At 35.8% G+C, this 17,771-nt stretch overlaps 1 protein-coding gene across 1 annotated transcript in view; it reads left to right on the forward strand.

Annotated features, from left to right (window-relative positions):
* SBF2 (SET binding factor 2) overlaps positions 1 to 17,771 on the forward strand; it is a 273,716-nt gene that overhangs the window by 45,490 nt on the left and 210,455 nt on the right. The window contains exon 2 of the mRNA XM_059825675.1: positions 3,944 to 4,032. Coding sequence (XP_059681658.1) covers positions 3,944 to 4,032 — 89 coding nt within the window. The remainder of the gene's footprint in view (positions 1 to 3,943; positions 4,033 to 17,771) is intronic.

Consider the following 17,771-nt stretch of genomic DNA (forward strand, 5'->3'; position numbering starts at 1 on the left):
AGAGAAGAATAATGCATGTGCAGAAAAGTGCAAAATAATTTTTTCTAAATAGTACTTGGAACATTTTATTCTATGTGTGATGATTGCAAGGTATGTCCTCAGCATGTGAAACTTTCCTTTAATTATTAGTTGTTTTGGAACGATTTCCCTTTGATCCCAGAGATGAACTGAAGTGCAAGTTCAGGTAGCATAAGAAGTTCAGAGGCTTTCAGAAAATGTTCAGAGGTGCATTTCTTTCAAATAAATTCCTACTGAGGTTTATAATCCTTCTTGAAAGCAAAATGGAATTACATGCAGTAAGGTCTTTTAATGCTGGTGGCCAGCATTAGTGGCCTTCCAAGGAAAGTAACCTAAAAAGACTGATAATGTTTTGACATAAAGGAGTGAATACTACAAATTTTTAAAAAAATTAAAAATTGTGTGTCTCTTAACTCTGAATTAAAAGAAGTTCCTGTACTGTAATGTAGGGAGTGTCTTTCTAGCAGTCTAATAAAAAGAGAACTAGAAGGATTGGTAGCTTCAAAATGTGATGAAGGAGAAGAAATTCTGAGCTGCTTTCCTGGATTTCATTATTTACAGGTGTAGTTGCTAGTGTCCGAGGTCTCAGTCTTTTGAGAACTGGGGTGGATTCAGAGTAAAAAAACCTGTCACCTGTGTTCCTGCAGAGAAACTTAGGGGACTTACACATAGCAGGGGCTGAACACTTTTTTTGCTGCTGTACTTCTTTGATACTTCCTTTCCAGGAAGTCTCGGTATCTGTGTTCACCTCGGTCCTTCTGCCCTTTCTTGCTGTTGACCTCTCAACCATGAGTTCTGCTCTGCTTGGAGGATGCTTGTGCTCACTGTCTTGGCTGCATTTGTTTGCTGTCTCTTCCTTGCTCCACCTGCCAGCGTTAGAACAACTAGAGGAAGAAGAGATTTGACAAAGATATGACTTATGAAAGCAGATAACATGGTAATTTGAGACTTTAACTCAACAAGGGAAGAAGTTCTGATACTGAGTCAGTGAAGGAACAGCCCTCTCAGAGTGAAGAAGTGAGTAGCAGAGGCTATCAAGTAGGTGACTGCATAAAGGAATGGGAGGAAAGACGAGTTCTCTGAGTGGGTATCAAATGTGAAAGGTAAGAGGAGAGTAGAGAAGGCTAAAGGATGTTTATTGCATGCTAGCAAAATATGTATCAATTCCTGCCATATCTAGTTGCAAATGTAGCTGTTTTGTCCTTTTTTTATGTGAAAGAAGGAAATGGGGATGGGATGTCTATAGAAGAAAGGAGGAATGTAGGAGTGTTTGCCTGCCTCAGGAGGGAAGGTGTGTGACTACTCTTCTGAGAGCTGTTTAGGAAGGGAATGGTAAAGCCTTTCTATTTATGCCTCCTAATTTTGGAAGGATGTTGAGATGAAATGGTGGGGGGAGAGGAGTGATAATTCAGTAGAAGATGCTGTGTAAGAAAGAGTACATGAGGCAACACTTGATCTTAAACAAACTGACCCTATTCAGTTCTTACAATCTAATAGATATGGAGCTCCCTTTACGTACAAAAACTGCAGCTGTAGCCATCTCTGTATTTGTTCCTTGGTTTCTGGCACATCCCAACTCTGCTTTTTCAGCATCTCTGCAGCTTCTCTCTAAATATAGTATCTCTTTTGGCTTTTAACTTGCTGATTACATCTCTTACTGCTACTTACATCTTATAGCTAACTCAGTCTGATTGCAGTTCTTCAGCATGCTGCCCTTGGGAATCACAATCAGTATCTGCTACCTTGGGGGTAAGATTGTTGTTTGGAGTTTACTCTGTGTAGTTTATATGCCCATTCTACCAAGAACATCTGTTCCTAAATTATTTTTAAGAGAAAAATCATAGAATGTTAAGTGTAAAAATACATAAACTGGAGGAAATACTTCTTACTATCTTGTCAGATTGATTCTACCTAAATGCCTTGTAAAATTTATTGTGGGTTTTAAGATAGAAGCAAACTCAAACTGTAAATTAGCAGGAAACTTAAAGGAAGCATATTTTTTTCCACCGTAACAATGACTTGTGAGTCTGCCTTATGCTAGCAGACTTGAGTTGTGTCAGACTGAAAATGTTTTTTTATGGTAAAGCCAGGAAAATAATGTATTCATTGCTGCTGCTTGGGTGTCTGCAGAGGAAGCAACACATATGGAGTTCTGCTACTAATGTAGAATTTATACTGTTTCATAATATCCAAGTATAGCTTTTAGAATTTGACAAGAAAATGTCTAAAAATTTTAATGTTTAATCTCAAAGTTTTGTAATATGACTTTAGAGAAAGGGCGATCCAAGTTTATTAAAACTGTTTATTAAAACTGGTAAAAGGTATTTTAAATGGTTGCAAATGTCAACTTTGCCGTTTAGGAGGCTTTATGAATAGTTTAATGAAAACTGGTTTCCTAAGTATCTGTTTTTATATCAAACTTTTATCCATGCTTGCAGTGGTATCAGCTGGTTTCCTTATCTATCCTGTTTCTCCTATGATCCACTTACTGGGTAAGGGAAAGCAAATACGGTGGTAGTCTAGAGCTGTCTGTACTCTGCTTGGTGGGTTTGAATGTCACTGCTGATTGCCTGGGTGGGTGCTGCCTTACAGAAGAGGCAACTGCTCAGCTCTGCTGCTTTTTCCTTCTCTTCGGAGTAGAGAAAAGAAAGGGAGTTTGGGCCTGGTCTTTACCTAGCGATTGACTTGCAAGCATGTGTGTGTTTTGTGTCTGCTTACCTCTGAAATTGAATTTAAATCATCCAAGAGATGCAGAAATTGGTGGAGTGAAGACTGACGGATAGGTGATGTTACCACAGAAATCTTGTTTTCTTGGGTTTAAAATGTGTATGGAATGTTATGTCTTTGTGTGTGTGAAATACTTGGCCATATTAAAGCAGTTTCCTTCAGAAATCAGAATAATACTAATTTTTCAAATTTTTTGGTATATTTGTGAGATAAAGCAGAGAATTTGCTTTTTTTCTGTAGGAAAAGGCAAGATTTGTGCAAGAGAAGATCATTCTTCCCACTATTGTACGATGCTTTAAATGTGGAAAACATAAGTTGAAGGCTATTGATCGCATGCTTTATGTTGTGTATTGGCTCAGTTCAAAATGGTCCTGGCTTTCAATATTCCTTCAGGATAGTATTAATTAATGTAAAAATTGCTTTCACTTTGCCACATTATATTGTGGTGTATCCCAGAGCTAAAATTGAGTTTAAAAAAAAAAAAAAGTTGCGCTTTTTCCAATATTTACTCCAGGACTTCAGCAGGTGAAGAACAAAATTCATGTTTGTATGTGCATTCCTGTACTGTTCAGGACACTACAGTTGAATATTTGTGGTGTTTCTGAAGGGCTTTCTATCTATAGCACTGTGGCTTTAAAAAAAGGATGGGGTTAAAAAAACCGGACAATTGCATCAGAGAAGTTATCAGAAATTAGCAGTTTTTTCTCTACACCTTTGTGTGTAGAAAATCACTGCTGACGTGTCCAGGGAAACCAACTAGAAATACTGGCAAGGAACTAGAGTGTTCTGGATAAATCATGTGGATTTTTAATCTGTAGATTTCTGTCTGAGGACCGCTTGATGACAAATGTTTGATTTATTTTTTAAATATCACAGTATCCATTATATTAGTTTTAATTTACTACTGTTCATAGAGACTAGAACTACCAGTAGTCATCTGTTACTTTGAAAACATGCATGATGGGCACAGGCTGGATGCAGCTTGCAGCTTTATTTCACACAGTGACTCCATGTGTTACTACTGGAGAATATTGAGATTGTATTTGTTACATGACTTGCAAGACACAATTGAGGAGCCTGTTCTGCCTCTTGTAGTGAAACATAGCCAAATCTTGGGTATATTCTGAAAATATTTTCAAATTTATGGCGATTTTAATTCCACCAGTTTGCCTTTAAGTAATTGAATTTTATCTTTCAGCAGGCCCAACAGAAGGTTTGGGAAAAATAATACAAAGATTTCCTCAGAAGGACTGGGAAGACACTCCTTTTCCACAGGGAATAGAGTTGGTAAGTTTGCATTACATCTTGTAATTTTTAGAATTTCATTCACATACAATTGGAAGATACATCTGCCATTATGCAATAATCTGTATTATCTAACCCTACAGGGAATGGATAGAAATTACGTGAGTAGAGGCGGTAGATAATAGCTTTAAGAATAATAATTTTGGCTAACAGAAGATAATTTATTCTGGTCTGTACCACTAAGTAGATATTCGTAGAACACAGAAAAAGTCTGCTGCGAAGTTAGTATATTTAAAGTAAATGTTTAGTTGTGTCAGTAAGTTTATCATTGACTACGTTTTTAGAAGCATCCTTCAGATGGCAGGTAACTTTTCATTGTCATGTTCAAATAAATACAAATGTGTATTTGCATATTGTAGATTAAAATAAGAATTAAAAACAATATCCCAATAAACTGGCTTGATTAAAATGGTCAGTCTTTACCCAGTATTCTGTCCTTGACAGATGGCATAATGGGTGCTTATGAAAACAGTACACTGAGCAAGGCTAGTGTACAGTGATCTATTTTAAATGCCCTTTCTGAGAATTCACTTCCTTGGTCTCATATTGCGAGATGCAATAAATAAGTATATCTTACTCATCCAGATCAGGGATTCATTAAACATATGGCTGTAAAAATCCTGCAGAGAAATGAAATACTGTGGTCATAATCTGCAAATTAGGTTTCTGAGAAGTCAGAGTGAAACTCTTACTGCCGTGAACTTAGGAACTTCTGGGACGGGATGAGCTAGAGAAGGAGATGGCCCATAGGAAGTGTTGTAATAGAAGTCTTTGTACTGTGGGACATAATCAGCTGCAGAGGACAAAGACACTGACTCTTTACTGAATTTATTACACGGATACAGCAAACATAGCAAGCTTTTACTAGTATGATACCTTAAAACCAGTGCTCAGCTCACTTGCTGAGTCATAACATGCCTTTGGCCATGTGTTGTCTTCTCCAGTGAAAGAGAGGAGAGGGGATCTTGCTGTTTACTACTTGCTTTCTGGTGTAGCAGAGGTTTGTTATTCACTGTGTGCTGGTGTACGCGACTGGTTGCTCGTTTTCTTCAACAGTGTGGTTTTAATTTCTTCATAGTCAAGCATAAGCCTTATGTTTTGTGGGGATGTCATACATCAATTAACTGGTGTAAGCATTATTTCTGATACACGTGATGGATAGTTACAGTGTTTGTGGTACACTTGCATAATACTGCATTTGGCAATGTAGTGCTGTGCTGAAACAATGGAAGCTCCTGCTTTCTCTGAAGTGTTTCTACTACTGTTACATTATACCACTCTGTACAGCAACTGCTGTTTGTTCTAGCTGCTGATTCTCTACTTAATACATGCCTAGCCAGCATACGCTCGTTGACTGCTGCCCGACTTCAGATAAGTGGCTTTTTTATGTAGTACACACAGTTGTAGTTCATTAGAAGAGACATAAACTTTTGATGCCAAGGCTTAGGGGTGTTTTCTTTTTTTTTTTAACTGCTGTCTTGGGGTTGAACTAGGTGGTTTGATCTTGCCTTAAACAACTGCAAGACTTTGAGTCATACTAAGATTTATTTTGTCATATAAATATTCCTTACCTATTTCAAAGAAAGCAACATTAATTAAGATTGAGGAGTTAGAGATATTGCAAAGATCAAGTACTAAAGTAAATCACTTCTGAAAGTCAGATTTTGGCAGGATGTTTTTTTCAAGGTTTTGGATGAGTGTAACATGAATCAACATTAATTCATGGAAACGAAAGAAAAGCTGTGTTACCGTTTTCTGTTTGTCACCTTAAGGGCAGTTTTAATATCATTAAGAAGGTAACAGGCAAACCTTGGGGAAAAAAAAAAAAGAAAGATTGTAAGAATAGAATAGTTGACATAAATGTATATGAGAATGAAGGTAGACATTTTTATAAATAGCACTTAGTTCTATGAGTAATTCAAGTTAAAATTCTCTTAAGTGTACTTCCTCTCCTTTGAGTGAAGGATCTTTATGGAATTATATGTTTTCTCTGAACTGGAAAAAAAGCAATGGTTTGTATCCAAAAAACATGTTTTCACGAAGGAAAAAAAAGGCCAAAGCTTTTCATGCCTAGGGATAGGATTGAAGGGAGATTTGATTTTTGAGTCTTGGCTTCTGCCAACGTTAGTTCATCTGCCATGAATCATGGAGATCTTCAACTGATTATTGGTGAAGATCTCACCATGCTCCCCCACCCCCCAAGCAAATTATTTGCCTGTGAATTTGGACATTTGGACGTCCAAGTTTTTTTGCCAAATAATATAGGTTGAATCAGATAATTAGTCTGATGGGTGATGTCATTTAATAGTTGTTTTCCATTCATGTTGTTAATAGCATTTCATGAAACAAGGCAGGGAGGAAATAGTGGGAAAGACCTATGCCCACTTCCACCCCCGGAGTTTTAATACATTAAGATGGAAAGTGCCTGTTTGGACCCCTTGTGATCTCCATAGCTTGTAGAGATGCCATTAGTCCAAGCTCCAGCCAAAAACTAATAGACAAAATCCTCTGAGACTTTTGTGGAGGGCTCTTCTCTTTTCCCAACCCTGCATGCCCCCTACCCTTCTGGGGTTGAATTCATGTAGTCAGATTTCTGAGACATAAATTAAGACAGTGTAGAGAGCAGAGTTGTGCAGGTAGGTTTTAAGTTAAATAATAAGAACACTGCAAATAATACTTTTTTGTTTTGTTGAGCCCAGTTTTGAAAAATGAGCTAGCATGGGAAAAACTGTGCCTCATGGACCTGCCCTTTGCTGACTGAAAAGGGGTCATTTTGAGAACATCTTATCTAGGAAAGATGATGACTGTATTTCAACTTTTACTGTTAGCCTTGACTGTATTTGTAGTTTTGTTAATGTGGCTCAAATATATAGAGAATTGGGTGATTATAAAATGTAATTGCGGTTTGAACTTTACTGAGGGGTATTGTATTTGGTCTGTATATATATTCTGTATTAAAGGATTAAGAGTTACTTAAACTGTTTCTATTTTCATGTGTGTAGCATGTTAGCTGTGTTCTGGTCTTGTTTAACAAACACGTAAGTTACGGAATAAATACATTGTCCAAAATTCAACAGAAATACACTTTATGAAATTTTATTGAAATCAACTGTTTTAATTTGTCTTGTTAGATAAATTTTGTGTCTTCTGGTTGTCAGTGGTAAGTGAGCAAAGCCATGAGTCTCTGTTGAGGGAAAGATATTGTCAGTAGGTCTCGGTCAGTGTATCTTCTTAGAGCTTCTACTTGTCTGCATCTCATCAAATTACCTAAAGATATTTTTCTTCATCTTATACTCCTTGCATTTGCCATTCCTCTAATGGCTTCACAGCTTTTAACTTTGTTCTGTTTATAACTGAATACAGAAACTTTAAGTGAGCCACCTGCAAATTGCTGTGAAACATACCTGAAGATTTTTGTAATGGATTATTGATAATTACAGTAGCTAGTAAGGGCTCTAATACTTTTTTACTGTTTGTTGAATTGTGCTGTAACTGAGAATAAGGTATGATATTTGTTAACAGTCAATATGTATGATATATAATATTATGTCAAAAGCAGTAAGATGCTCCTCTGATTTCTTAGAACCTTTTGTGGTTTGTTCAAGAGGAATATAGGAAGCAATATTTTTTCTATAATTTCAGCTTAGAATCTGAGCATCTTCAGTTTACTAACAAATAGCAGTCCATCTGCAGTTTACTGACAAATACAAGTCAAAGTGAGTTTTCTCAAGTTTCATGGAAGTAAGCTGACTTTGAGGAGTAAAGAGAGATTTATACTCATTCATTGTCTGTTTCAGAGACATTATTTCAGCTTTACACAGATACGGCTTAAGGTTAAAAAGAACCCTCTAAAATCGGCTGAGATACATAGAGCAGTTTAAAATTAGGATGATCGAACTTCTTGTTCTTGCTTGTAGAAGGAATCCTTGAGAGAGTGTGTTGGCTCAATGAGTTAGCTTTATATTTCTGCATATTTTTCCTATTTATAATCCAGTTTTAATTCTGCTATATACCTTTCTAGACATCATAATTAGTTATACATCAAAGGAGGAAGCTTTGGTATGTGATGTTACACTGTATACTCATTTTTGTCCCAGGGCTAAATTAGCTAAGCTAAGTGTCATCTACATTACGCAGTGCTGGGAGGCTAATGTTAATTAGGCCAATGAAAGTCATACCTAGAAGTAGATACATTGTATTAAGTTTAAACTAGATATGTTTGTGCAGTTTGTAAGTAGCAGGGAGGAAAATTTTCCACTATAACTGGTGGTGGTAGTAGTAGTAGTGTCATGAATTAGTAATTTTCATTTCAAGTATATGCAGGTATAGAAATGAACATACATTTCTAGACAAGCTAATCACCTATGCAAATAATTACTTAACTTATAAAATGTAATTGTAAATTGTAAAACCTGTTATTCGATACAGTCCTTTGAAGACAGCTTACACGTAGTATGATATTAAGAGAAATGCTTCTGAAGAAAGGCTGTATGTGTCTCTGAGAGCTGGTAGGATGCCTGCTTCCTCCTAGAGGAGGAGGAGTTGGTGTTGTTGGAATGGGCATGTTACTCCTCTGTGTAGAGTCTTATCTTTGCTGTAGATCTTAGCATTTCTGCACCTTTAAGCAGCTTCAGATATGAACTCTTGAATAGACATGAAGTATGTCTTTTATGAAATACTGGATTCAACTTTCAAATTCCAATTAACCTGAGACCTGAGATATGAAAAAAAAAAAATTCAAATGAGAGTAGGAAATGGTATTTATGTATTTTCAAAGTATATTTGTTTTTTGACCGACCTAGTAGATCTCAGTTTTTTTGAGAAAAAACAACTTCATAGTCCTGTACAGATTTCCACTTCATGATGACATTCATAACTTCAGAGTGACAGCTGTACCTCTGAGATCTTAAGTGAATACACACTGCTGTTGGAGCTTCACAATGGGGTCAGGGAGAAAAAAGCTATCAAAAAACCCCCACCAAAACCCAACTAATTTGTCTTCAGATTTGCATTGAAAAACAGAATTTCTGTCAGTCAGTTGAACACATTTTAAGGTAAGCCAGATTTTGAAGTATTGAACTCCTAAACTTGTGGAGATTCCCAATGCAGAGTCTCTGAAAATCATTACACGTGCTGTCAAAAGTAATAATTACAAAATTCAAATGTGAATCACTTTGTGTTATTTTTGTTTTACCACTTTGGTGTAAGGCATCTTTTCTAGGAAAAAAATCTGATACTTGAATGTTTAACTACTTATTTAAAATAAGGCGTAAGAGACAAACTGGGCTGCAGATTAGCCAGTTAAGGCCTGAAGTGATTAAAGTTTTAAGGGGGTTAATCTTTAAATGCTTCAGTCTTAGCTAGCTGATCTGTAAGCCAATTTTTCTGCAACATTAATGCTTTCAAAGACCTGAATAAAGGGTCGTCTGCAGCATCCATTTAACCTTCAGTGCACTTGGTCAGCTGCAGAGATTTTGGTTTTGTGAGGTTTTTTCGTCTTCCCCTTCAAACTTTTTTTACTTTTCAAGAATCATTACTTATGTAATTAAAATTTAATAAACAACTGCATGACAGAGCTCTGTGTAGCACTTATAAATGTATTGTGTTCTTCTTTCATTCTCATTATGTTGCAGTACGGGTGCTTTCAGCCGTTAGGAGAAAACAGATGATAGCAGAAGTGCGGCTAACTTTTTTGTCGGAGTTATATTATGGACTCAGTTTATATTCCTTTAACTTGTCTATATTAGCCTCCAGTGGAAATCTTAGAGTGCTGTAAATGTGATGTGTTTTACAGTAATGTCTCTGCTGTGCTGTAAAATAGTTATATTCTGGTTTTAGAATCCCACTGCTTTTACTGAGTGGATTTTAGCTCCTGGATTTTGTAGACTAGTGGGGTAAAATGATTTGTTATTGAAATCTAAGGACTTGCAAGTAGTCCTTGTGTAGCAAAACTTGGTCTTACTTGACTAAATACTGTGAAAGGGTGCAATTAATATGTTTTTATCCTTTTTTTGTTGTTGTTGTTTTCAATTGGGGAAAAAAAGGAAGAAAAATGGAACACTTTATAATACAGTCAACTTTTCTAGTAAAAATGGTAAAATACTGAAGTGACACCTGTTTGTAATTTCAACTCTGTAATCTTTCTATGGAGATTATTAAAAATAGAGTGTATTGAAGTGTAACCTTTTTTATAACTATCAAGGTGTTTTAAGATACCTTTTTGTTTTGCTGCTGAAAGATATTTTAAGTTAAATTCTTCTCAAATCTTGTGGAGGAGAAAACCATTTTTATAAGCTTTCTTAAGAAGTGCAGATGTTTTTAGAATCATAGAATGGTTTGCGTTGGTTTTCTTCATTCTTCGTATCTGTCATCTCCACAAATAATACTTCGTTGCCGAAGATGGTCTTTTCCACCTAAGCTTTGTGTGTGATTCAGTATCTGTATTACTTCTTCATAAGTTTTTTTTCACCTTCTTTAAAAATTAGAGGAAAGACTGCAATACGGACATTTCTGTAAGTCTCTGCTTGTGGTGTTTTTGCGTAACGGTCAAGCAGAGATTTGGAGACCCACAGTTAAGTCATGTGGTGTTGTAACATTTACAAAACTGAGTATCTTGGTATTTTCAGCTTATAATTAATAGACTTGTCTGTGAGCAGTCTTCTGGAGGCCCTGCTTTTCCTGAAGGTCCTGATTATTAAATGGTTTTTGATGTTCCTTGTGAAAAAAAAACACACAACAAACCAACTCCATATGTAATGATGGAGATAATGGAGGTATGCACTGAATGTAGTGATGCGAATGTGATTATGCTTCATTTAAATAGTGTTACCATGATGGAACCGTATCAGTATCATCATTCTTACTCTTTGAGTTCTCGCTCCTGCAGGTATTTGAGAATGATCTGTAATTCTTCCCCTCAACAGTCCCGCCTGCCTGTGTCCAGCCCGTCTAGGATTGTGGTGTTCTTGCACTGATGTGGCGTTTTTCTCTCCCCTGTGCTTCTCTGGGATTTGAGAGTCTGCAAGGTTATGGAGCTTTCTTTATGCTCTTCAGTTTCACAGGGTAAAAGACTACAGTGTATAATACCCTTGGAATAAACAGTTTTATGGCTAGTATGTTTCAGTAAGATTTTTTTTCCCCTATCAGTTTATCCTATTATCTGTATGTACTCAGTGCGAACACATAAACATTTGTGAATATTTTTCATGATTATTTAGAGGAACTAAGAAATGGTGAAGACTAAAGAGGGAGAGCAACATGAAACTCAAACACATGGTATGACAAGGGGCTATATCTCCAGAAACCAAAACTGAAGAGCAGAAATCCTATTATATTTCATGTTTTGAGAGGAGAAGTATGGGCAAATTTTTATTTTTGTTTTATTTTTTAGTTCTTTTCAGCTTTATTTTCTTTGAACACTTTACAGAATAGCCTGGTTATGGATGTGCTTTGTCTTTTTCCAAAAAATGTTTGTTTGTTTAACTTGGATGAATGCAATACATGACCTTAAAGTGCTGTATGTGTTTTTGAATAGCTGAACATATTCTTAACATCAGAAGAGGTTCTTTCCTCTAAGTGACCTGTTCCACTTTGGACTAATCATCATTGAAAATTATTTCAAATAATTCTATACAAAGACAAATGATACAAATTTGGAATGCAAGCAACAGAAGAGAAATTTGTCCAGAAAGAGACAACCAGTGTACACGTTTAAGTCAGTTAAAAGTACTGTAAGTGCTGTACCTTCTGAGTTTACAGCATCGTTTTGATGTTGTCCCAAATACCCAGAAATGAATAGAGATGTATTTATGTGCACTGTAACATCCAGATCTGTTACTATACGAAACTACTATTTTCCAATTGTTTCTTGTGCCATATGCAGTTGACTGTCGTTGTCTAAGTTAGTACCGCATTTCCCCATCCTTCATCTTGGCAAACAAGCGTGTTGTGCATCTTGAGCTAAGTGTGGATCGAGGAAGTTTAGCTTTTGAAAAAACTAAACACTATTTTCAGATGGCCAGAGGTTAGACATGAGAAGACTTCAGGTAAATAAAAGGAAGAGAATAAACTGTTCTCCTTGCCCTTTGAGAATAAGGTGAGTAATGGTGAATGGATACTATGGCAAAGAAAATGTGGTGTTTACACAGTAGGAAACATTTAAATAGATGGAGCTAACACTGCTTAGAATGAAATTTTTGAGCAGTATTATTTGTTTTTCATGTTAGGCAGATGCCTATGAGGAATGACTTGTTTGAGGCTAATAGTATGGCATGAAAAGGGGAATAGCTTGGATAGTCTCCTGGAGTTCTTCTTAGATTTGTTAATGTGAAAAGCTAAGGCTTTGGCTCTCTATCTGCTTGCTTGTTTGCTCCTCTGCAGAGAGACACAGTAGTAACTCATTGAGAAGACACCAAACTGAGACATCAGAATGGCAATGGGTGAAGACATCTGTGTGGATTACCATGAGAGATGAGATCTGTTCCTTAGGTATGGTTGTGTGGGCTTTGTCCTTGATGTTAACTACAGCAAGCTTTTTCTTAAGAGTTCTTTATGTCACTGTTGGATCAGGTTCCTGTAACTACCAGAGAGGAAGAGAGAAAATTAAACTTGGACAAATGTAGCAATCCAGTAAGGCATTGAAGTGAAGTACCTCCGAATCACCTGCCAATTTGTTGTTTAAAATTCCCATGTTTTGTTTCAGCTCATTATTACAGATAATTATTTGTCAGCCTTCTGTAAGAAATGGGAACGTTTTTTACACTTGAAGGGCTGTAATTTAGGCAATTTTTTGCCTGACGTTTTGGCGGGGGGTTGTTTTGGTTTTTCTGTGTGTTTGTGCAGGGACCTGGGAATTTGTGTGGTTTTGGAGAGAGCCAGAAAGCAAGACTGTTGTCTATTGAATTTATATCTATATATCCAGTTGTCACACAGCTATCCTTTCTAGGGTTGTGTGAAGGAGCAGAAAGGCAGATAATGTGCATCTAATCAAATACAGTCTATTGGGCTGAATACAAGATTGTGAAATTTGAACTGGGTCGTTGAATCTGTTCTGGGAATACAGAAATAATTTATCTGTGAAGTTAATTCGTATGACTGTAAATCAGTTTGGAATGTTTTCTAATAGTTCAAGAAAACAGACTAATGGAAAATAAAGGCAATTTTACATTTTTCTGAAGAAATTTGTTAATGGTTTGTGTTTTGTTAAAGCTGATACTTTTTGTGCTAAGAATTTCTCATCAGTAGTACTTGTAAATCATGATATTCCCCCAAGCTCCTAATTTGACCAACTTTTAAATTTGTACTCTTTACATAAATTTTGTTATGTTTGATGCAGGTTTCTTCTGCTGGCTTAAATCATCTCAGCGTTTTTAAAGCTTGACTTTTTAAACTTTTGTGGTGCCTTTATGCAGTATAAGTGTTTATTCATAATATGTTATAAGAGTTGTATCCTAGTTGCGTTCATTTAAAAAAAAAAAAGAAAAAAAGAACATAATAAATATTAAGATGACCCTTCACAATTTTGCATGTTCTCTGTGCCGCAGCTCATTGTATCAGCCCTTGTATTATCCCATTAGAAGCCAAACAGAAACACTGGCGTGGAGACTTTTTGCTGTTTCCAATTTGTGTAACTCCTGGTTTTCTTTTCTGGACTCCGTACAGGTCAGAGCAGCTGGGTGCTCTAAACATACACCTGGCACAAACACCTATGCAGGCTTGGGGAGAAAGTGCCTGATTTCAGTGGTTCGGTGTCTGACTTGAGACTGTGTCATGCAGAGTTCTAGGGAAAGGACTTGGAGGCTTTTTCCAATTTTTTTCAAAAGCAGCTTGTTGGCCTCAGGCACTATCACTAACTTAAGTGTCAAAAGGAGTTGAATTTGTAAATCTTAAGGATGTTGGTTTGTTTGTTTATAAAGCCAAAACTATTTAATATTGGTTTCAGTACGGCATGTTGATGCTGTCTTTTGCATAATTGCATGCAGTTGGCAAAACCACTTTCAGATCTTTTCAGTTTTTGTTGTACAGCCTTTTTAGACTCTCTTTTGTCAATTTCCTAATAACATATAGCATATTGTCTTCTTCTATACAAAACCTGGTATTTGTAGATGGAAAAAGGAGAAGTTTATGAATGGACTTGCAGGTTAGAAAATGTAAAAGGGAGCTAGGCTATTTAGATGGCCCTTTTCCTCCTGTATTACTCTTTAATTATAAGGTCTTTAATAATTTCTTATTAAACATTTCTCATTTCTTATTTCTTCTTGAAGAAACCATCTCAAGGGAAGTCAATAAATAGTGATTTTTATGGGGTTTGCTTTTGGTCATAGTAAAGTAAAAGACTAATAAAAATAATGTACGTTTATATGCAAGATACAATTTGTATTAAGAGGAAGAAGAAAAATATAAATATATTCAGATCTGTTTTGTAAGTGCTTATTTTAGGGCTAGTCACTGATGAAGAATTTTTGTCTTTGTATTGAAATTCTCCTGAGTTGGGGATCTGCCATAAGCGTGACTTATAATGAATTCTGAATATGGAACCAGTATTGTGGAACCAACAATTTTGTCAGCAGTTTACCTGGACTTGTCCTAGCAAAAACTTTTCTTCTTTCTCTGTCTTCATTGCTCTGTGAATGTCAGAAATAAATTGATGCAGGCCAAAACCTTTAGAAGTGTCAAATTTCGAAGATGAGAGTGTTAATGCTGTAGTCTGATCCATGAAGTGTTACAGCCTTATTTAACGTTGCTAAGAGAGACCTCTCTCAGGTATGCTTAGTTTCAGTATCTTTACATTTTTCAAGGACATGCTGTCAAAGGATCGCTTGAACAGATGCTTTTATTTAGCTGTAATGGACACCAGGATAAACTAGAAAGGAATTTTATTTCTATATCAGCAATAGAGTAATAAATTGAGCATTTGAACTGGCCTCTAGTATGGATCTTTGAAGCTCCAACTTTCACAGATTTGGAGATAAGGCAGTTCAGGCTTTAGCTGCGGTTAATGCTACTTGTATGATGATGCTTTTACGGTTTGTGGTTCTTTCTCAGCCTGCAACTCATTAAATCTGAGCTACAGAGTAAATCTAGGCAAAGAGGAAGAACACTGATACCCAAATCTTCATTTAAATGGCTTTTGGAACTTATTTTCAAGAGATTCCCTGAGCAGATATTACAAATCTTGCAGGTTTAAATGCAAGTTGAGAAGATAGGACATGACATCCCCATCATCTTCTGTACAAGGGCCCATATCCCAACTGTCATTGTTTTGATAGAACTCTTGCTGTTACCAGATTTCTTCATTTCTGCATCTTTCCTTTTTTGTTTGTTTGTTTTTTGTAGCTACTGTGTTTTTCCTTGGGGGTAAAGAAAAAGTGGGTAGACTTTGAAATGTGACCTATGCTCTGCATGTTTCCCTAATACAAAAATATCGTACTACTTGTCTCCATTTTGTGTGACTTCAAGAAAAAAAATAAACAAACCCTCAAACAAGCCTCCCCTGAATATCAAAAGCATAAACTTGATCATTATGTCATGGTCCTGAGGTGCTGCTTTTTTTTTTTTCCCCTCCCTATCTTTTTGGATTTATGTATCTGATGAAGGTACTACTGATGTTTTTGAAGAAACTTTTCCATCCAGATTTTGTCATACAGGTGTCCCCAAACTACTTGCTTGTCTTTTCCTTGCATTGGCTGGTTCCTTAACCTTCATGAGAAACCATCTTTTATTTATGTCAACAAAAGGAGATACGAAAACCAGATCACACTTAGATACAGAACAGGTTTTCAGTTATCCTCAAGTCAAAAATGTCCTCCTTCTTTTTTGTTGAAAATATATACATTCTGACTTGAATCTTTGCCAAGTTACTTGAACTAAAGCAACCAGTATATACATAAAATGAGGAATAAAGCAATTTTAATGTAATAAATAATGTATAATAACACCCCCCATCCCAAATAAAATGATCTGCTGTTTTACTGAACTGCTAATATTCCTGTTGTCATTCTGCAATAAATTGTGGGGAATTTAATATAAGAACTAGCTTTAGTTTTCCGGGTTTTTTTCCCCCGTCTCCATGTCTTCAGAACTTAAAGTTTTAGACCTTTAACTAAGTAAAGGCAGTTAAGCCCAAATCCATTCCAGTATGTCTCTAAAACAAACTGGTGGGACAAGGTCAGATTATGTAATTTCTTTCTGTAGATTGACGCAGCATATTACACTAGATTATAATCAAGCAAATATGCTTTTAGTATTAAAAATGCCCAATGCAATTATGATTTTGGTGCTTTATCTTTAGGCGTACCTGTGAGCCAAGAGTGCAGGAAACATTCTTTTATTCTAAAAAATACAAATAAATTCAAAATTTCAGTCCAAGGGGGAATATCTGCTTTTGTAGTCTACTGAAAAATCTATGTTATAATGTAGTATTTTAAAAACAAGCAATATTCCCCTTCTATAAATGGCACACACAAAATTGACCTCACTTCATTTTTAAAGGTAATGTTTCCTTTTCCACATGCATTACAGCATGTGGACAAGAGAAATGTTCATTAAAATCATGGCTTATAAGCTTAGAATGAAGAATGAATTAGATTTAATATCAAAATAGTGGGATAAGAAGTGGGTACTAAAGTTACAGTGTGCATTTGTGACCTCAATGTTTTTAACATTCTTCGAATACCAGATTTGTCTTGTTCTCGGCATCACCTCATGATTATTTGCTATAACTGCATACCAGAAAAGCTTATTTCACAATGATTTTCCTCCATTCTGGCCCAGTAATATACTTGTAGAGACTTGTTGGCATTTGCAATTTTTAAGATTTGTTGTTAGACCATTTTCATATCTGTTTCATGTCTTGTATAGTGAATTTGATTTCCTTCTCCCAAAGAACAGAGGAATTGGCAAGACCTCTCAAAAAGTGGGTGGAGAGTACATTCCCCCCCCCATATATTCACCAATACAGATATTTTGCTGGTATGACCCATGTGTGTTAGCAGCAACTTCTGTATGAGCAGCTTTTCAACATCCGCAGCGAGTTATCATATTTGCACCGAGTGACAAAAATTGCTTGGAAAAATCACTTGATGTTTTTGGTTATGGCTGAATCATTAATATAAGCATGTCTTCAAAGTTTTCCATTTTGAAATTCAAGATTTGTTTCTTGTTCCACTTTGATCTATACTGTTACTTAAAAGAATGTGTTTTGGTCATTTCATGTCTGAATGTCTTTCATCTAAAAGATTAGCAGCATTTCCAACTGTGTAGTTGGAAAACTGTTTGGGAATATTGTGATAAATGAATATCTACAATTTTCTTTGTTCTTGGGTAATACAATTGTGAAAACTTCACATGAATTGGGAAACTGTTTCTAATTTATATAACCAAACAGATATTAAATGAATGGAAATCCATTAAATAACAATCATTTTGTCAAGTTTGATCAGGCTTGAAAGATTGTTGATGTTAGTTTTTTGTAATAGTATGCCTCAGCTGAAGAAAGTAAGTAGTTGAGTTATTTTGAGTATGCCTGAGAAAGCGTATTGCAGTAATAAATCTTGTGGAATCATATGCGATTAATAAATATTTAAATACATTTCAGTTGTGTTTAAGATGAAGGCATATCGGTGTTCAGTTTTGTTTATTCTGGCTGCCACAAACATGATTTTGTTTGTATTTTGCGTGGCAAAGGCTGAGTATATAGTATTCAGTTAAGTGTTCAATAATAC

The sequence above is a fragment of the Gavia stellata genome, chromosome 17 (genome assembly GCF_030936135.1).
Source record: "Gavia stellata isolate bGavSte3 chromosome 17, bGavSte3.hap2, whole genome shotgun sequence".
NCBI classification, from domain to species: Eukaryota; Metazoa; Chordata; class Aves; order Gaviiformes; family Gaviidae; genus Gavia; species Gavia stellata.